Below are 22,500 nucleotides of genomic sequence, written 5' to 3' on the forward strand. Positions count from 1 at the left end.
AAATTTTAAATTTAGGGGGCCCGGGGTCCTTGATCTACCCTCCCTCCTCAGGTAGATCTTTTTACCGGGTTTTCCCTTTTTTGGGGCGTTCCTCTCCCGGTAACGTGACGAGCCTCGATAACGGCCCCTCGAGGTAAAGGAGGAGCCCTTGAGAGGTCAAGGGCGGGTGCCCGGGGAAATCAGCGGCCCAATTCCCAATATTTTCACACTGTCCCAAGCCCCTCTAAAAGAGACCCGGAAAGGGGGAGGGGGAGCTTTTCCTGGGGCTTGGGGAAGGGCCTTGAGGTCGATTTCGGACCCGTACTCTCGTCATCAAGGATGGTGTCATCCATACGACGGCGACGAGCTGCGGGACGGGGGACCCTTTTGTTTTTTTTAAATTATCGTTTCAAAGATTCCTTTGGGATAAAAATGCTAGAAAATCTTTTTCCTGTATCATGATAGGGCAATTTTTGTGAATTTCTTTGCGTTGTATTTAGAAAAGGGGAGCACGTGAAAGATGGCTTGTTTTTTTGGGTTTGTGTTGGTGAAAAATGTTTGTTGAATTGGGGGGGGGAGGCAGATTTGTCCTGGAGGTACAGGGGGTTCTGGGTGTGGACACTTAAAGAGTAAAAGGGGATGGGTAGCAAAGGGGGGGAGTAAATGAAAAAGGGAGGCGGGGAGAAGGAGGATACGACCCGCCCCAACCTGGGAAACTACCCCGAACTTCTTTTTCGGCATAGTTTCCCGGGTTTGGGCCATCGGTCCACACCCATGTCGCGTTTTGGACATCGGGCCCCCCCGGTCCCTCGCGTTTACACAGCGAGACAGCAGGCAATAAAATTGGATTTTGGGTTTACACACCCGGGGTAAAAAGGAACAGATTGCAAATAGGTCTGTATCCTCATAAAATCCCCCATCCCCATGGTTCTCACCCTTCATTCAGCCACCCTGATCATGGCGTCGGGTTATTCACCCCCCAGGCCCCCTTACCCCTTTTAACTACCTAATAAAACCAAGGACAATTTGTTTAATATATCGGGCCCACCCTACAATATAGAAACCTCTGGGTATACAGTGAAAGTGCACCTTCATCCGAAGGGTCGGCAGTTCGCGTCCCCCCAGGGGCGAGAGTTGCAATTTTCGCCGGGGTTATGCGGGGGCTGGACACCACGGGGGTAAGGCAGGTTCAGCCGGTCAGCACCAGTGACACACGTTTAGCGAGTCGGATTAGTCGACACAGGCCCGGGCTCCCCTATGGGTATAGCCCGGGGGAGGTAAGCTTCGCAATGGACTTTCTTATCCTATAATATAGAGCCAGGGGCTCTATTCTTCGAACAAGCTTAAACTGCACAGGTTTGAACATAACAAAACATATGCCCACACACACCACACAAACCAACACACACACACCCACACACACACACACACACACACCACCACCAACCAACCACAAACCCACAACAACACAAAGAGCTCTGTTTGGGGGGCGGGGCCAAAAAAAGCAAAATCTCAAATGTGCAACAGCGAGGGCATCCGCTAATACCGTTTGCATTAGCGGATCCTGCCCAAAAAGGGAAAAAAAATGTGAAAGCAAAACAAATCGTTTGGGGAAAACAAAAACCTGCTCCCCATACCCCATAATAGCCGCCACAATACCTCCCGACTAGCACCCCCAGATGACCCACATCACCCGGGACACCTGCCCCCCCTCGCCAATTCAAAAAACACATTTAACCTAACAAAAACCCCAAAAAAATACACCCCATTTTACACGTAGCTCCCATTGTTGCTAAATAAAAACGAAAAAAATTCGCAAACATTTCCCTATCATATAAGGAACGATTTTCTGACATTTTTCCCCCAAAAAGGAGATTCGAAGACGAAATTTATACATCCCTGAATACGCCACATCAAAAAACCACAGCAACTGGGGTGAAAAACGCCCCAGAGCTCATTACTCCCCACAAAGACACCTCGTTTGCAGCACCAAACCAAAACCAAAAGACTGCACAAGCATTACACTACAAAAAAAAAACTGAACTCAGACGCAAACAGAATCACCACCCAAAAAAGCACTCTAAAAAAGACAAAAAGGATCCCCAGCCCGCAGCACCAATACCACACACCAATACTAAAAGAAGAAAAGGGCATCTTTTCGTACAACAAGCAGAATGGGATCGTTTAAATTAAATCAAATGATCAAAAACCCTTTAATTTAATCTTCTGTTCCCAAACAATAGATGGGCACTGGAATTTCATCTTCACCCCACGCTCAACTATGCCAGCACCATCCCCCGGGCCAGTATAAAATCGCATATCATTTTTACCCCTGAAAGGACAAAACGTCTCCGACCCGTTTTGAAATCGTTTTACGAGCCCACAAAAATATTTGGCAGACTTATTAAAAAAGGGAAGAATGCAAGTTAGAATCCACGGGAATGGGGCAAAAAAATAAACAACTTAAAGGTAGTAACATCCCCCCCCCCTTCCCCCACCTTTTTAAAATAACGCAAAATTTTAGACCCCGTGGATGTTTTTTAAATTTTTTTGAAGAACACGGGGCCCAAGTTTTCATCCTCACCCCCTCACCCCTGTTTATCACAGAATTAAAGAAATTGATACGGAGTCAAGAAAACAGGGTAGAAACAAACCCCAGAGCCATTTGCCCGACTGGATAGGGGACGCCCGCGAACTACACCCCCCAAACTTGTTGAAAAAGTAAAAGAAAAAAATAAAGGGGTTTTCCCTCGTAGGGTCCAGGCTCCTCCAGTGGAGCGACCTTTACTCACCTTCCCTAAATTTTAAAAAAGCTTTGATTTCACCTTTACAACCCCTTTTCTTGTACGATTTTTCCCTTTTTTTAAGATGCTTAGTGGCCTTCCCTTCCAAAGCCACAAAAAGACCTATGACCCCAAGATTTTTTCATTTTTCGAGTAGACTAAAGAGCGGTAACCGCTTATTTGTCTACTCGAATTGAAATATATAAACTCTCGATAAGGTGGGGTCTTGAAGACCTAACCTTTTTTCCACAAACAATTCGTTTTCGCTCGCATCTCCGAACAGGACGCACAATCTGCAAAAAGGGGTTTCCTGTCTCTTGGTCTACCCCTGTTTTCTTTTTAAAAATTTCATGTCGCAAATTTTCGATTTCCATGTTTTAGTTTGAAATCAAAACCTTTAACTTTGTTTTATTGAAAAAAGGGGTTAGATATCAATACGAGTAATATGCTATGTTCCTATTATTATTACCTTTTTACCTTTTTACCTATTTTTAAAATTTTTATTTTTTTAATCATGATTTTTGAAACAATATTATTATAAATTTTTATTATTTCCTTTTTTAAAGAATTCTTTTTTTATCATATTTCTGACTTATTCAATTCTATTACATACCTTTTTTATCCACCCTTTTTATTATAATTTTTTTCTATCTATATCATGAATTGTAAAATTTTATAATAAATTTCAATTTTTCCCCTTTTTTAAAATAAAATTAATTTTTATCATTTTTCCGATATTATTCAATATCGCTGTTCTTTTTAAAATTTTTTTATTAGGGGTTTTATACTTCTTTTAAAATATCAACCCCGTAAACACCCTCAGCACGATCATATTCTCTGATTTCGGTTTTAAAAACCCAAATTTCCCCCATGTTTATTCGACTTTAAAAACGTGTTTATAAACACTTTTGCGTCTATGGCGAAAAAAGTGAAAGACAATAGATGAACGAGGATCGAAACCCCCCCTTTTCCCCCACCCATAATTTTGAGGGGTTTCGAATGCCTTGCGGAAAACCGGGGGACGACTCCCGACCCGCGGTGGGCCGCCGTTAAAAATGGAAAAAAACCCCTTCGTGGGGGAATTTTTCGTGAGCGACAATTTTATGGGGGAGATAGAAATGGGGGGTGGGGGAAAAAGGGGAGGTGTGTGGGGGAAAAGAGAGGGAGGAAAGGAGGAGCGAGAGAGAGAGAGAGAGAGAGAGGGGAGAGAGAGAGAGAGAGAAGAGAGAGAGAAAAAAGAAAGGAAGGGGGGGAAAGGAAAAGGGGGAAAAAAAGAAAGAAAAAGAAAATAAAAAGAAAAAAAGAAGAGGGGGGGGGGGGTGGGGCAGACAGACAGAGAGAACAAGTAAAAAACCCCAGGAAATTTTAAGTCTGTATTGTTTTCTCAAACAAGATACCGTTTTTGCTGAGATGTTTTCACGCACACACCCCACCCCACCCCACAAAACGCACGCACGCACGCACGCACCACGCACGCACAAACACACACACCGCCGCACACGCACACGCCCCCGCAAAAACGCACCCCAAAAACACGCCCCACACACACAAAATATGTTGTGTGTGTGTGTGTTTTCCGCCCTTTGGGTTTAAGACAATCAATGCCCCCCTGGGTTCCCTTGAAAAGGACAGAAACCCCCTATTCTCCCTTTTTCCCGGGGTTGCGTTGAAGCTGTGGGGCAGCAGGGCAGTGGATACTGGGAAAAACACCTTGGGTTTCTACAGATTACTGGTTTAAACCAAAAACAATATGCCCGGGGGCGTATTCCCAGTGAAAAGGGTTTCCAAAGGGGCGGGATATATTTCCTCCTATTTAGGGGAGACTGCGATTTGAGAAGGAGCCTTGGGGTTTCCCACTCAACTTTTTTTTTCCCTCCTGACAAAACCCCTCTAAAACCAATAAATTAAATAAAAAGAAATGATAATTCAACCCCCAAACACGCCCGTCGCGGGGGGGTTATCAAGGGGGTGTTGTTCAGGGGGAAACCCAGGCTGACAATTTTAAAAACTTTGAAATTTGGAAGACAAAGAAGACAAAAAAAAATGTGCCCAAATTAAAAACACTTTAAAAACGGAACGTGGAACGTAAGGAAAATGAAAGAGATGGGTAAATTGCATAATGTCTGTAACAAAATAAATAGAACAACATTCAAATACTGGGAAAATCAGTGGGCCCCAATTGCAAAAATAAGGGAATTTTAAAATAAAGAAGAAGGAAATTATAGTCACGGAGTTGCATCATTCTCCAAAAAAAAACATTAGTTTTTAACAATGCTACGCCCCAAACCAAACCTTGCAAGTGATAAAAAAAGGGAAAAATTTTTTTTAAAACCTCTCCGAAATTTTGACAAAAAAACCCTAAAGAGATGAAAAAGAATTAGGGGGAGACCTAAAACGCCAAAGTAGGCAAAAATTATCTAAAAAATTACATCTATGGAGATTTTATTGAATTCTGTAGTACAAATAATCTAGATATAGCCAACACATTGTTTTCCAACCCCCCCCCCAAGACATTTGTCACAGGGTTTTTCCCCCAAAAAAAGGGAACCGAAACCCAAATTGACTACATTGTGTTAAACCCCAGAAAGGGAAAATTTGTAAAAAAAATTGCCAACCCAAAAAACCCGGGTGCCGACTGCAAAGTGACCCCCAACTACAAAACTATCGATTTTCAAAAAAAAAAAACCAAAAAGAGGGAAGAAACCCAAACTCACCTCAAAAGTTGACTAAAAAAACTTTTGACAACAAACGAATTAAAATGTCAAAAAAATTTTAAATTGCTCACCCATTGTGAAGATGTTTAAAACCCAAAATGATTTGGGGGAAGAAGGAAAAAAACGCTATTTAAAAGAAACTATCGTCAAAAAGAAAAGAAAAAATTCCCCCCTGGTTTATCTGAAGAAACCCTAAATAAAATTGAAGAAAGAAGATCCCAAAAATTCAAAAGGTATCAATAACCCCAGTTGAAGAAATCTTTACAGAAACCAAATACAAAAATAAAAGATTATTGCAACGACATAAGGAAAAAATTTTTTAAATAAAACTTGCCAGAGAATTAAAAATTTGGGTTCTTTTAAACCCGGGGGACAACAAAAGAACTCACTAAGGAGTACGAAACATTGCACAAAAAATTTAAACCTAAAATTTGGACACTTTTCAAAACTGAAAAATGGGACTAGTTTTTGTGAGGGGAAAGGAGTCAAGATAAAAGGAATAAATATTTTTTCCAAACCCTATAAAAGAAGAATAAAGATCTAACAAAAACTTTAATTAACGAAATGACAGCAAAGATGAACCATGGGTTTTGCTGCTAGACGAAGTTTTTAAAACCCCTAAAAGATTTAAAAGAATAAAAAAGACCCCGGGAAATAACAGCAGAACTAATCAAGAATGCTGGCGAAAGTTTTAAATTTACTTCTACAAATTTTCCCCCCCCCCCCAAAAAATTGGAATGAAAGAAGAGGGTCAGAAGAGGGGGTAAAATCAGTTTTACTCCCTTACCTAAAAAAAGGGGGATGCACCCCCCAATGAAATATTTAAAAAGGACAATTGCATTAATAATCACGGGGGCACCCAAAAATTTTTTTTTTTGGGAAAAATTTTTGGGCTGAAAGAATAAAGTTAAATTTTAAGAGAAAAAAGGGCAGACGAAAAAGGGGGGGTTTTCGCCCGGGAAAAAGGGAAACCAAAAACCCGACCAAAAATCTAAATTGATCATAGAGAAAAACAGAGAACATTTAGAAAGACCTATACCGTGTTTCATCAAATTACCCCGAAAGCTTTTATGGGGGGGGGGGCTGATCAGGATTCCTCTGGAATAAAAAAATTTTCCCAAAAAACAAAATCACCCAAATAATAAAAGCCATGTAGCCCAAAAAACAAGCAGCGGGTAAAAACCAAATTATGGGTTAACAGAAGGGTTTCGAAGTAAAACCAAGGAGTCGAAAAGGTTTTGCATTCTGTCTTCGCCCCTTTTTTAATATATATTTTTGAAGCAATTATGAGAGGTGCTCTAGAGACTTTTAAAGGGGAACTGTAGATGTTGGAGGATAAAAAATTAAAATCTAAGTTACCCGAGATTTTATTTTTAAAATTCCAGCGGGACATTGAACTAAAAACCTACCCAATAAAGTTAGAAACAAGCAAAAAAAGGGGTTTTTTTAAATTTCTCAATGCAAAAAAAAAACAAGCCCATAAAAAATTAAAAGATAACCGGCAATAAACTTTGATAACAGTTACAGTCAAGGGAATGGTTGTGGAAAATTTTGAAAGATTTTCCTTATCTTGGGCTGTTTTTTACTAACACATAGATGAGGACCAAAAATAAAAAGAAAATGTTATGGAAAAAAACGCTACAGTTGCTCTCAATAACATCTGGAAAGACCAAAAAGGCACCCCTTTAAACGGACAAAGTGGGGTTTTATTGAATTCATTATTTTTCCCCAATTTGGTATTGGTTTTTGATGTTGGGTGCTAAAAGATAGACAAAAAAAAAGGGTTTAAATATTTTTGAAACTGGGGTGTTACAGATGATTTTCTGCGTTTTAAAACTGGACAGAAAAGAAAAAAAATGAAGGGCTGAGAAAAAAATTTGAAAAAAGACTACTTTGGACATCTTGAAAAAAAGGAAAAACTAAAGTTTTTTGGGGTTTCTGTGATTAAAAGTGAAAGTTTTGAAAAAAAACTTGTGAAAAAGGATGGGGATAGGAAAAGAGGAAAGGCAAAGGGGAAAAGAAAAGCCCGGGGCCCATCAAAGATATTTGGGGGCCCGAACGAGGGTAAAAGGGGAAAAGAAAAGCGCAAGACCGATTTTTGGAGGGGCAGAGGTTTGGGGGAGAGGTCCACGGGGCTCAAACAGAGCATACCTTTTATGTTTAAATGTGTGGTGTGCGTCCCGGGGTGTGTGGGTGTTTTTTGTGTGTGTGGGGTGTGTGTGTTGTGTGGGGTGTGTTTGTGTTTTGTGGGGTGTGGGGTGTGTGTGGGTGTTTTTTGTTTTTGGTGTGTGTGGGTGTGTGTGTGTGTGGTGTGGGGTGTGAGTGTGTGTGTGTTGTGTGTGTGTGTGTGTGTGTGTGTGTGTGTGTGTGTGTGTGTTTTGTGTGTGTGCTTTGGGGGTGTGGTTTTTTCCCTTCTCTGAGTGTGCATATCAACTAAACCCCCGGGGGTTCGCAAAAAACGGTTTGGGATCCAATGCCGTTACCTGCCCCCTTTATCCTTGACTTTTGGGGCTCTTCGGCCAGCTAAATATCCTCAAGGGAAAAACTTGCTCTTGGGCTTCACGGTTTTCCCCGGCTTGCGATGGCCCCTTTCCCTCGTGCGGCTTCGTCTGCTCTTATTCCTTGCCTTGTCGCTTCTTAATTTTTTTTTGTTTTTTCTTGGGGTCGGTGTTTCCGTGTTTTCCCTTTTTTGTTCCTTTTTTTTCAGTTTTATGTTTTCTTTTTGTTTTTTGTTTATCATTAGTCCCTACGACTGGGTATGTTTTAAAATTTAATATAAAACCCTTTTTATAAAAGTCGAAATTTTCGATAACCCTCCGATTAGCCCAGTTTAAAACCCAAATTTTAAGGGGCCTCTTAAAGTCCCCCTTTTCCTTTTTTCCCTTTGACCCCCTTTTTTTTTTTATTTCTTCTTTTCCTTGGCGGGAAAAAAGATTCAGTGATCTTAAAAATTCATGCGGCTGGGGGCAGCTTTTTTATTAGGGGTTTGGGGTGGGGTGTGTGGGTGTTGTGTGTGTGTGTGTGTGTGTGTGTGGGTTTTGGGGTGTGTGTGTGTGTTTTGTGTGTGAGGGGTGAGTGTGAGTTTTTAGTGTGAGTGTGAGTGGGGTGTGAGTGAGTGGGGAGTGTGAGTGTGTTGGTGTGTGTTTTTTTTTTTTTTTTTTTTTTTTTGTGTGTGTGAGTGGTGAGTGAGTGAGGGGAGTGTGTGTGGTGTGTGTGTGTGTGTGGTTGTGTGTGGTGTGTGTGTGTGTGTTTTGTGTGTTTTTGGGGTGTGTTGGGGTTTTTTTTTTGTTTTGTTTTTTTTGTGGGGTGTGAGTGAGTGATGTTTTGTGTGTGTGTGTGTGTGTGTTTGTGTTGTGTGGGTGTTGTGTGGTTTGGTGTTTTGTGTGTGTGTGTGTGGGGAGGGGTGTGAAGTGGGTGTGTGTGTGTGTGTGTGTGTGTGTGTGTGGGGTGTGGGGGGTTGTGGGGGGGTGTGGGAGAGAGAGAGAGAGAGAGAGAGAGAAAAGAGAGAGAGAGAGTGTGTTGTGTGTGTGTGTGTGTGTGTGTTTTGTGTGTGTGGTTTGTGTGTGTGTGTTGGTGTGTGTTGGGGTGTGGAGAGAAAAGAGAGAGGAGAGAGAGGGGGAGGAGAGAAGGGTGTGAGAGGGGGGAGTGCGAGTGTGTGTGTCTGTGTGGCTAAACCTTTATTTCTTTCGTTTTCTTATGGGGTTTTTGCCTTCTATTAAAGTCATGGGTTCCCAAAAGGTAATCCCACGCACTTTTTTTTGTCCCCATCCCATTCCCTTTTTTTTCAATGTTTTATTATGAAACCCCCCCCAACATTTCCCTTAGATTTTCCCCAAACCCCCCGGTTGATGGGAAATGTGTCGCTCTCTATTTAATAAACCCCCTTTTGTTGTGGCTTTATTTTGGCCATCAAGGGCCCCCACACCATTTAAAACCCCCTTCGTTCTTTCGCTTTCTCGTTTTGGGGAACCCAAAAAAACCCCAAAAGAAGGGAAGAAAGAAAGGACAAGAAGAGACGACCCAAAACCCTTTTTTGGTAGTTTGCTGAAACCTGAAAGAAAGAGAGGATGAAAACTGCATCGCTATTTTAGGAAAGGCAACCAAAAAAAATTTTGTCCCAACCCTAGCAACAATGGGGAAACCAACAACCCAATCCCCTTACAACGATTACAGAAACCCCCACTGTACGGTTTTACATGAAAAACACCAACGCACTTTTGTACAAACGTGTAAAAAAAAGTTGTCTACATGACAGCCGACCAGAGGCCCCCTTTTGCCTCTCTTCTCCCTTCCCCCCCCCCCCCTTCCTCCGGACCTGCAGTAAACGGCATTTTCATGAAGGCTCCCCTCTGCTGCCTCTCTTTTGTTTTTAAATTTAAATGAGCTCGGAATCCGTTTAGTTTTAAAATAGGCCTTTTAAAATTTTAAGGGCCCCCTTCCCCCCCATTTCAACAGAAAAGAATTCGTTATGTCTCCGTTGGTAAAAATTTAATTCGTCTTTATTTTTAGATGCTCTCTTTTTTGTTTTTTGGTCCTTTTCCCTTTGGGTTATGTCGAAACAGTTAAAAGCATAATGTTTTTTTTTTATGCTTGCTATGATTTGTATGCTAACTTTTTACTATGTAGCTTTCCTAAAAATCAAAAAGGGATACCCCTTTTGCATGCCCAGTTTTTTCACAGCTATCATATTTTTTTTTATTATTAAACACTTTAACCCCTCATTATATTTTGGGAAAACTACTCTTGAATTTTTAGGGACTATTTGTGGGAAAACCAAAAAAAGAAGTTCTGGAGCGATATTGGTGGTGTCTGCCTCTATAGCATCTGGATCGAAAGCTCAGGGTTTAATAAAATTTGGGGGTCAGTAAAATGCATTTAAAAATGTTATAATTTCTTGCGATTATAAAAACAAAAAAACATTTGGGACGGACGTGTACCCCTTCCAGATATTAAAAATTTTTAAAAAAAAACAAGTTTTTTATGCGCTGCTGCATAAAAATACAAATAAGTTTTTTGGCAAAACATAAATACATAATAAGGGGAAAGTACAACCCTTGTTGCTTTTACACGTTTTTTTTTTTTCCCCTCTCTCATATTTTCTAACTTACTTCCCCTTTTTAATTTTCAGTTTTACCCAAAATTGTTTTTAAACCAAATTTTTTATTTTTATCTCCCCACATGGCCTTGCAAAATTTCCCAAAAGCCACACCGATGTTTTTCCCTAAGACTTAAGAACGCGGCTCCTAAAGGGGGGAAACACTAATCTTCTAAATAATCCCAAGCTTCGTGTTCGCCCAAACCCAAATCTTTTTCACATTCCTTTTAAAACCCCCAGTGGTTTTTTCTTTCCTTTTTTTTAAAATTTAATTTCTATTTTACATGAATTCGCTTTATTATTTCGACAGTCCCCCTTTCCCTCACCGTTAAAGGGGTTTTCTTATTTTTTTTATGCTTTTATGTTTATCCCGGGGTGTGTAAAAAGCGTCACCATCAAATTTTCGACCTACATTTTTATATGGAAATACAACCCTAATTCTTACACGTGGTTTCTAAGTTTTTTTTTAATTTTTTATTTATTTTCATTTAATTATACGGTGGCAATAAAAAAAACGCAAAAACAACAATAATAATAATAATATGAGATGAATGCTAATGGGAAATAACCCCTGTACGTTTTTCAAATTTTTTTGCCCTTTTTAAATAGCAAACCCAATTTTTCAGTGACGTTTTAAAACTGGTACTGTAGTAATTTAGTTTAACGTTGATATTTTTGTAAAGTCACTTTAAAATGCAGGGTTTCTCTCCACCCCTCTTTGATACTGTAACGTGTCCCGACCCCTGGAATTGTTCTGTTTTTCTGAAATTTTTCCATTTTTTTGGGGGTTGGGGCACATCGCGCAATATTGCCGTTCCCCTCGATTTTTGGTGGCCCTTTCGGATTTATTTTCGTGGGCCCTTTCCCTTTGATCTTTTTTAATGTTGCTTTTTCGCGAGTTAAGCAGTAAACATTGTGATGGCTGTTTAAAATACTCTTTTTAATTCGTTTGTTCTGGGCACCTTAGTTTTGTGATTCATCGTGTCCCGCTACTTGACCTTTTATATTTTTGGTAAAGGTTATCTTTTTTACTTTCCTTTTTATGCGGGGCAGGTTATAAATTGGCAAATGGGTTATGTCGGTAAAAAAGGTGACGGATTGGTGATAAAAATATTAGATAAATTTAAAGGCCTGGTGAGGGTTTTAAACAAAAAATAACGAAAAAAAAAATTTTAAAATTTACACCAACACACCTCAAAAGGGCACCCTTTTTCCTCGCCAAAAATAAATAAATAAAAATTTAAAATCGAGAGTTTCTAAGCTTGTTTCTGTTTTCCAAGACGAAGACCCCCTTAAAACCCCTTTAAGGGTAGTCCGATATGGGGAAAACTGAGCTTCGCCCCCGGGGTATGGGCCCTGAGGGAGCCCGGGCCCCCTTTAACCCTTGATTTTAAAGGGTATTTAAAATCCGCGTCACGTGCTTTTACCCTTCCCTCGTTTTCTTTCCACCCAATTTTATCTATTAACCCGTTTTTGAAATGTCCTTTTTTGAATGGTTTTTTTGGGACTTCGCCCAATTCCCCCTTTTCCCCATTGCTCATTTTGTTGAAAAAAACCCTCATCATCTTCGTCATATCCCTCAAATATGATTTCCAAACTTAAACAAACAACATTTAAAATCATCATCGTCCCTTATCATAATCATCAGCACATATTCTTTTCATCATTTTCATTACGAAAAAATCAAAAACCTTTTGAATTATAATACTGTCCGAAATTTTGGGGAAAACCCCCCAGTAACGGTTCTGATTTCTAATTTTTATTCTGATTAATATTTTGTTAAAAAACTAGTTTTTCATCATTAGTTTTAATTATTATTTCCCCATCCCCATTGCTATTAAAGATGAGGTTTTTTGGGGATGATGATGTGATGATGAGATGATGATGATTTATGATGGGTGATGGGGGATGAGATGATGATGATGAGATATGAGGTGATATGAGGGTGAAAGATGATTTATTTATGGTTTGGGGGGCTTATCGCCCTTAAACATTTCCCGCTATCAATATACCATTTATTTTTTTAATTACTGGGCATTAATTTCCCCCTGATCAATTAATAAATTTAACCATCATCACTTAAATTTACTGTTTTTATGATTTTGGGTTATTATTATTATTATTATTTTTATTGTCATTGTTTCATCATTGTCATTAAACCCTTATTTATTTTTCATCAATATCTATTTTGATTGCTGTTATCATCAAATTTTTCCCATGATTATTGTCCTATTCATAAAAATGACAAATTTTCATAAAAAAATATTATATTTTTAAATTTTTATTTTTAACATTTTATTTTTATTATTTTTTTTATTATTATTATTATTACTATTACTATTACTGTTATATTACTATTACTATTACATTATTATTTTTTATTATTTTTATTATCAATATGTTTTTCCCCTTATTATTATCACCATTATTTTTATCGTCACCATTATTATTATTATTACCATTAGTCTATCCTTTCATTGTTTTATTTATTATTATCGTTATTATTATTTTTATTTCATTATTATTTTATTATTTTTTATTATATTTTATTATTATCATTAAAACATTATTCATTTTTTCAAATTTATTATTTTATTATTATCATTACAATTATTTTATTATTTCTTTAATCACAAAATTATTATTATCGTAAATTTTTATGATAATTCCCTTTTCTTTTGTAATGGGTTTGGGTTGTAGCAACTGTCATTATTACATTATTATGATCATTATAAAATTTTTAAATTTATTTAAACCCTTTTTTTTAATTTTAAAATATTTTCTCCCCAGTATGATTATGATACTAAGATTACTATAATTGTGATTATATTTTTTAATTTTAATTTGAATCATATATAAATACTGTCGTCATGAAAAATCTTATTAATTTTTTTATCGCCAGTAAAACTATGATAACACCGCCACTACCCCTAATGTTTAAAATCAAACCTTTTTTTAAAATTTCTGCCTGTATTGTCATTGGGTGTGTGTGTGGTGTGTTGTGTGTGGGGGTTTTTTGGTGTGTGGTGTGTGGTGGGGGAAGAGAGAGAGAGAGAGAGAGAGAGAGAGAGAGTGTGAGAGGGCGAGTGCGAGTGTGTGTGTCTGTGTGTCTAATCCTTTATTTCTTTCGTTTTCTTATGAGTTTCGCCTTCTATTCATGTCATGGCTTCAGAACTGGTAATCCTCACGCACTTTATTTTTGTCTGCATCCTCATTCCCTTTCTTTTCAATGTTCTATTATGATCCCATCAACATCCCATTAGATTTCCCATCAACCGCCACGGTTGATGGGAAATGTGTCGCTCTCTCATCAATACCCCATTAGTGTGGCTCATTAGGCCATCAAGTCCGCCACACCATTTACCCTGTTCGTTCTGTTCGCTTGCTCGTTCTGCGACCAAACAACCCAGAGAGAAGGGAAGAAAGAAAGGACAAGAAGAGACGACCAACACGTATGGTAGTCGCTGAATCCTGAAAGAATAGAGAGGATGAATACTGCATCGCTATTTGAGGAAGGCAACAAAAAATATATTCTGTCCCAACCACTAGCAACAATGCGAAACACAACAACCACTCCCATTACAACGATTACAGAAACCACCACTGTACGGTATACATGAAAACACCAACGCGACTTCGTACATAACGTGTAAAAAAAAGTTGTCTACATGACAGCCGAGCCAGAGCCCCTTTCGCCTCCTCTCTCTCCCTTCTCCCCCCCCCCCCTTCCTCCGGACCTGCAGTAAAGCGGCATTTTGCATGAAGGCTCCCATCTGCTGCCTCTCTTTTGTTTAATTCACTGAGCTCGGAATCCAGTTTAGTAAACTTAGGCCTTTGAAATTTGAAGCCTCCTTCCCCCGCATGCAGACAGAGAGAAGTTCGTTATGTCTCCGTTGGTAAAATTCAATTCGTCTTTATTTTGAGATGCTCTCTTTCGTTTCGGTCTTTCCTTTGGATTATGTCGAAACAGTTAAAAGCATAATGTTTATTTTTATGCTTGCTATGATTCGTATGCTAACATTTTCACTATGTAGCTTTCCTAAATATCTAAAAGGTATACCTTTAGCATGCCTAGTGTTTCTACAGCTATCAGTATTTTTTTTCATTATTAGAACACTAACCCATCATTATATTGTGTAAAATCTACTCTTGAATTTGTAGCACTATTTGTGGTAAGCAAGAAAGAAGTGCTGGAGCGATATTGGTGGTGTCTGCCTCTATAGCATCTGGATCGAAAGCTCAGGGTTGATATAAATTGGTGTGTCAGTAAGATCGCTATTAAAACTGTTATAATTTCTTGCGATTATAACACAATAAAACATTAGCACGAGTACGTGTACCACTTCCAGATATTAAAATTCTAAAAAAATACAAGCTTTTCTATGCGCTGCTGCTATAAACTACAAATAAGTTATGGCATAAACATAAGTACATACCTAAGGTAACGTACGACCGTAGTTGCTTTTACATCGTTTTTTTTTTCTCTCTCTCTCATATTATCTAACTTACTCCTTTTAATTGCAGTATTTACCAATATTGTTTAACCAATTTCTTTATTTCATCTCCCTACATGGCCTTGCAAATTCCAACAGCCACACCGATGTCTGTTCCCTAAGACTTAATGAACGCGGCTCCTAAAGCGGGAAACACTAATCTTCTAAATAACTCCCAAGCTTCGTGTGTCGCCAACCAACTCTTTTTCACATTCCTTTAACCACAGTCGTGTCTTTCTTTCCTTTTTTATATAACTTCAATTGCTATTTGACATGAATTCGCTTTATTATTTCGACAGTCCCCTTCCATCACCGTTAAGGGATTTTCTTATTGTTTATGCTTTCATGTGATCCAGTGTGTGTAACAGCGTCACCATCATTATCGACACTACATTTGATATGGAAATATCACCATAATTCTTACACGTGGTTACTATAGTTGTTTTAATTTTTTATGTGATTTTCATTTAATTACTACTGATGGCAATAATAAAAACTGCAATAACAACAATAATAATAATAATGATGATGATGAATGCTAATGGAAGTAACAGCTGTACGTTTACATTTCTTTGCCCTTTCTAAATAGCACCAAGTTATCAGATGACGTTTAACACTGGTACTGTATGTAATCAGTTTAACGTTGATATTTTTGTCATGTCACTTAACATGCATGCTTTCTCTCCACATCTTTGACTACTGTATCGTGTCTGACCTCTGGAATTGTTCTGTTTGCTGAAATTGTTCCATTTGTTTGGATTGACACATCGCGCAATATTGCAGTTCTCTCGATTTCGGTGGCCGTTTCGGATTTATGCGTGGCCATTCCTCTTTGATCTTGTAATGTCTGCTTTTTCAGCGAGTGTAAGCAGTAGCATTGTGATGGTCTGTAATATACTCTTTTCACTTCGTTTGTTCTGGGCAGCCTTATGTTTTGTGATTCATCGTGTCCTGCTACTTGACTCTTCTATATTATAGGATACGATGTTATCTTTACTTTCCTTTTTATGCTGAGCAGGTTATGCACTTGGCAAATGGGTGATGTCTGGTAACAAGGTGACGGATTGGTGATAACAATCATTAGATAATTGAAAGGCCTGTGGTGAGATTTAATCAAAACATAACGAAACTAGTTAGACATGTTACACCTAACACACCTCAAAAGAGCACCTTAACCTCGCCAAAAATAAATAAATAAATATAATATCGAGAGTTTCTAAGCTTGTCTTCTGTTGCCAAGACGAAGACTCCTTAACCATTAAGGATAAGTCCGATATGCGAAGCTGAGCTTCGCCCGGGCTATGCCATGAGGGGAGCCCGGCCTCCTTAACCATTGATTTTAGGTGTATTTTATATATCCGCGTCACGCTGCTTTTACCTTCCATCGTTTTCTTTCCACCCAATCTATCTATTAACCTGTTTTTGAAATGTCTCTTTTCGAATGGTTTTTGGTACATTCTGCTAATCCTCTTTCCACATTGCTCATTTTGTTGAAATAACCATCATCATCTTCGTCATATCACCATCACTATGAGTACCATCTTAATCATCAACATTAAAATCATCATCGTCATTATCATAATCATCAGCAGCATATTCTTTATCATCATTTTCATTACGAAAATCAAATCAAACCATTTTGAATATTAGTAATACTGTCAGCATTATGACCGACACAGTAACGGTTACTGATTTCTAATTTGTTATTCTGATTAATATTACTGTTAAAATCTAGTTTATCATCATTAGTATAATTATTATTCTCATCCCCATTGCTATTAATGATGATGTTGTTGATGATGATGATGATGATGATGATGATGATGATGATGATGATGATGATGATGATGATGATGATGATGATGATGATGATGATGATGATGATGATGATGATGATGATGATGGTGTGGTGCTTATCGCCCTTATCATTCCTGCTATCAATATCACCATCATTTCTTTAATTACTGTCATTATTACCATGATCAATTTAAGTATTTAACTATCATCATCATTACTCTCACTGTCATTATGATTATGATTATTATTATTATTATTATTATTATTGTCATTGTTACTATCATTGTCATTACCATTATCATTATCATCAATATCTATTTTGATTGCTGTTATCATCAATTTCACTATGATTATTGTCATATTCATAATAATGATCATTATCATAATTAATATTATATTTTAATATTTTTATTTATTAACATTTTATTATTATTATTATCATTATTATTATCACCATTATTATTATCGTCACCATTATTATTATTATTATCATTAATCATTATCATTATTATCATTAATCATTATCATTATTATCATTACAATTATTATTATTATTACTATAATCACAAAGATTATTATTATCGCTATTGTTATGATAATTCTTATCTTTAGTAATGTTTGGAGTTGTAGCAACTGTCATTATTATCATTATTATGATCATTATAATTTGTAACATCATCACCAATTTTGTTATTTCAACTATTACTCTCAGTATGATTATGATACTAAGATTACTATAATTGTGATTATATTTTTTTAATTTTTAATTTGAATCATTATATAAGTACTGTCGTCATGAAAAATCTTATTAATTCTATTATCGCCATGTAAGCTATGATAACACCGCCACTACCGCTAATGTTAACATCACCATTATTAATATTACTGCCTGTATTGTCATTGTCATCACAATCATCATTATTATCATTAGTACTGTCACTAGCAATAATATGCAAGCACTAGTAATTGCAACATCATATTTAGTAGTATCATAATCACTATTGATGTCATTACAGCTGTTATCGTTATTATCATCACTACTATCATAATTACTGTTACTATTTTTTTATCAAAATAAATATAGCCATTATTACTACTATTATCATCGGTAGCAGCAGTAATAGCAGTAACAGCAGTAACAGTAGTAGTGGTAGTAGTAGTACAGAGTCGTCTCCTCCCTCCTCATTATTACCATAATGATTTTTTTGTTTTTCACTGTTACCATTAACAGTATGTATTATTTTTGCTATCAGTATCATAAGTTGTAGTGGATATCGTCATTAACATTATACCATTACCGTCACATAAGTAATGATTGCTTTCGTTGCCAAGATTCCTACCCTTTCTATTTCTATTATGAGGAACAGAAATAATAGATGTTGGTATTGATGATTTCCAAATAGGTGTCACTATATTCTTAGCAACACTTTTCTTAGAGATTTTTTCTTAGTCATATAAGTGACTGTCTTCGCTTTTTTGCCTCTACATTATACATTGGCCAGATTTCTTCCTATACTATTGTTTTTTCTACAGTGAAAAGGGCCTTCCTATACCATTGTGTATTTCTACACTCAAAATGCAATAGTATGTAAATACAGAACTAATCATTTTATTTACAGAGGTGCTAATCGCTCACTCCTTGAAGACTTCCGTTTTCTGTTGGCCGCCAGTGGGAGTTCCTCGCGCCGCACGTGACTCACGTGTTATGAGTTATATCGTAGCTGTGACAAAGACAAGAGTACGTTCCTTTTGTATGAGACTCATCATAATCAGTTATGCAAAGCAATTATATCTCTTGAATATAGGAAATATATAGGAATATATAGGTAATATTTATTTCCTTTCTCTTTCAAATTTACCTCGGAGTTTTCATTTCACTTTGTGAATGAAAGGCGGATGCACAATTCAATCACGATAAATATCACTTAATCAAACACGATAACACTAATTGACTAACATTATATCATCATATTTTAAATCTATCGCTAACGAATATTGCAGCACATAAGGCAACACCGCGCCCCCGACGAGGCCGACGCCTGTGCAGTCAACGTCACGAGCCTCGGCGTTACAAGGGACTAGCCATCGAGGCAGGTGACCCATAGGCCTCATCTTGAGGTATCCGTCGTGTTGACTCACCTGGGGTCGGGGTAGAGGGGCCAGCACCGAGTCATACAGGCCCCCATGGTGTTGCCTGCGGGCGTAGGCGTACCGGCCACAACTTATACGCACTTGAGGTCCGCATGGGCGTTCAGAGTCACGCAGAAGGCGGCTACACACAGAGAAATACGATGCAGCACGGCGCCGTCCGCCATGCCGGGCCAGCTGGGCTCTTCCACCGCCACCGCGCGCCCGTAATCAATAGTGTGTCCGAGGCGGCCCACGCTGGCGGTCCATGGCGGGACACTGACTCATGGTACAGACTGTGGCGGAACCTCGACTTCTCGCCGCTCACTGACTGACAGCGCCCACAGCCGCCGGCAACCAACAGGATCGCATTGCCGGACGCCGCCAGCGCCGCGTCAGACTGCCGCCAGTTGTGTTGCTCATTATACTGTCTTCTTATTAGATGATGTCTGTATCTAGCAACACGTGGCCTGACGAGACGCCTCTTCACGCATTTGTATGTGATAAGTGGACCCTCGTTACACTAGTATACTTTTCGCTTGCTACTGCACGGTAAAATGGTGGCTACTCCTTATCAAGAGGACCGATTTCACGCTCCATTGCCCTCCGTAACTTGTATTATGTTAAAGCCCGATCCATTGTAGCCTTTTAGCATGTTTCTAACACTCTCTAACAGCCACAACCTTCAGCCACAACCTCGAAGGTTGTGGCTGACTCCATCAGTGTTATGAACCCGCTTGCCATGCTGTTCACACTGTTCTCCAGTATCCTTTAAGGCCTCCTTTGAAAGTGGAGCTTCAGATTTTATCTTACATTAATGTTTTCTTTGCCACGCCACATGAGTTTATATATATATATATATATATATATATATATATATATATATTGTGTGTGTGTGTGTGTGTGTGTGTGTGTGTGTGTGTGTGTGTGTGTGTGTGTGTGTGTGTGTGTGTGTGTGTGTGTGTGTAAACCCACAATGCAAAAAATAGATTTATTGAAAAATGAGAGTACAGTTTCGAAATCTACCTGGATTAAATCTTCAGGTCTGCAGAGGAAAGGGAGAGGAGAGGGTATAAAAGAGAGAAAGGAAAGGGAACGCGGTAACAGACGAACGGAAGGGAAGGGAAGATCGGGTGGACTATGCGCAGGGTGACCGGCATAAGGGAAAAGGCGGGGGATGTGGAAAGCGAAGAGAAAAGCCGCTGTTCAAGTTGAAATTAGGCAGCAGCTTTATTAAGGAGGATTCCACCAGTCTGCGGGCGTGGACATCAGCGGAAGGAAAGACAAGTCGCACCGCTGACCAGTCCATCTGATGGCCTGTGTCCCTTTGATGGCAAAAAAAGGCGTTGTTGTTGTGTCCCCTGGTTACAGCGTACTTATGTTAAGACAGACGTTTAGTGAGACTGGCACCTTTCTCGGCATTGTATTGCATATCAAATGAGGCACAAAGAACAGCATAGGTACCCATCTTCGAGGTAGAGGGAGGCTTGGTTGCGAAGGATCAACCTGCTGTTGATAGGGTAAAGAGGGCGCCGGAAAGAGTAGATCACCTCAGTGTAGAGCAGGCAAAGGACGGGTAGGTGAGGAGTCTCTTTAAGGAGAGTCGTCGTGGTACTGTTTGCACACACACACGCGCGCGCGCGCGCGCGCGTCCGTTCTTCCATACCTTACGTTTATTCTAGAATCACACTTTTGGTAAATAACATTAATAACATGAGTTGCCAAGATATTCCTGGGTCTCCATCTGACGTTTGGAAACATCATCCACACTAGTATTTTATCTCTTACGAAATAACAAAGAAACAAGAGAAAAAAAAATACACAAAAAAACATGAGTAGTTTTACATGAAACATAAACATTAATTATTACATCGCTGGTTACATGGATATGATCTTACAAGCACTTCGGCAACATCTAAGGCATTCTAGGTGTAAGGAAAGATATTATGGTGTATGACGTGTATAGCCGATGTTTATATGCAAAATATATTTCAAAAATTGCTGCTACATACTGTAAGAAAAGTTCATATATATAACGCCTTTACATCATTAATAACATACAGAACAAAACAAAACAAAATAACTAAAAACATTGTTCCTACTAAGTGATCTGTAATGTGATATAATCTCAGAGTATTTGTAGTATAAATTGAAGTGAATCGGTCGCTTTCAAGTTTATGTCAATGAAACAAACGATTGTTATATTTCTGCACTGCCGCTGTCTGTCCAGTTATCTGTCATGCTTTCTATACTTTTAGTTTCCCAGCTATCTACGCGTGCAAGTGTATATCTGCAAAAAAGAAAAGAAAATGAATATTATATATTACATATATGCATATATATATACATATACACATACATACATACATGGATATTTATATATATATATATATGTGTGTGTGTGTGTGTGTGTGTGTGTGTGTGTGTGTGTGTGTGTGTGTATGTGTGTGTGTGTGTGTGTGTGTGTGTATGTGTGTGTGTCTGTGTGTGGGTGTACATACATATATACATGTGTATGCACACACACACACACACACACACACACACACACACACACACACACACACACACACACACACACACACACACACACACACACACACACAAGATACTGTATACGTCGGCATGCAAGTCGATGCGGCACATGACTGAAGCCCTTAAAATTTGATGTGTAATTTAAGCCTATCTTCGCCGGATAAGACGAACCCAGAAAATAAAGCGGCTCCACTTCCCTAGCCTTAATGTATGGAAGGAAAACAAAAACCACTCATAAACAACTCCCAGACACTTTTCTTCTAAAACCCTTCAGTAGCAGGTGAGTTCTAACACAGAGTAAACCAGCCAAACCTAACCCAGACGAACCTATCCTACCCTTTTGAGTTAAGTCACTGATGTTATTATAACCTCTATGTTAAGTAAACTTACTAAACATGAGTTTCAGCGGGAAATAATTGTGGTGGCTACGAGGGTAATGGGAAGTGGTGTGCGACGAGTGTTTGGCATTTCCACTTGTTAACCCTTCGGTGGTTCACATTTTACATTCGGCGTACAAGTTGGAGCGAGACTTTCCAGCTTCGAATGTCGATATTAGGTATTAATATATATATATATATATATATATATATATATATATATATATATATATTTTATATATAATTATCTTGGTGTGGGGTGTGTTGTGTGTGTGTGGTGTGTGTGTGTGTGTGTGTGTGTGTGTGTGTGTGTGTGTGTGTGTGTGTGTGTGTGTGTGTGTGTGTGTGTGTGTGTGTGTGTGTGTGTGTGGAACACACACACATCTTTTAATATTTATAATTTTATTTATATATTTACGCACACACATTCATACCGCACCTATCTGAGTATTAATTTATGATTCTATTAGATGAAAAGATATTGCCAGGTAAGCAGACGAAGCCATGGATACACAAATTCAAAGTAAATGCAGCATACGGATAATAAAAAAGGTAGATAGATATAACTTGGAAAATATGCTTTCCATTGTCCTCATACAG

The 22,500-nt window shown here is 38.4% G+C and overlaps 1 protein-coding gene and 1 long non-coding RNA gene across 2 annotated transcripts in view; both read right to left on the reverse strand.

The window, feature by feature from the left end:
* Positions 1–19,807, reverse strand: part of LOC119579355 — a gene marked incomplete at its 3' end in the record, with an annotated part of 67,436 nt that extends 47,629 nt beyond the window's left edge. Inside the window, 1 exon segment of the mRNA XM_037927121.1 lies at positions 19,001–19,807. Coding sequence (XP_037783049.1) covers positions 19,001–19,047 — 47 coding nt within the window.
* Positions 19,808–20,935: 1,128 nt separating this feature from the next.
* On the reverse strand, positions 20,936–22,067 carry LOC119579357. Its single transcript, XR_005229282.1, has 2 exons — positions 21,914–22,067; positions 20,936–21,278 (listed from the first exon to the last, which is right to left on the reverse strand). It is a non-coding gene; the product is annotated as an uncharacterized LOC119579357 (long non-coding RNA).
* Positions 22,068–22,500: the final 433 nt, after the last annotated feature.

This window comes from Penaeus monodon, chromosome 12 (genome assembly GCF_015228065.2).
Source record: "Penaeus monodon isolate SGIC_2016 chromosome 12, NSTDA_Pmon_1, whole genome shotgun sequence".
Lineage (NCBI taxonomy): Eukaryota > Metazoa > Arthropoda > Malacostraca > Decapoda > Penaeidae > Penaeus > Penaeus monodon.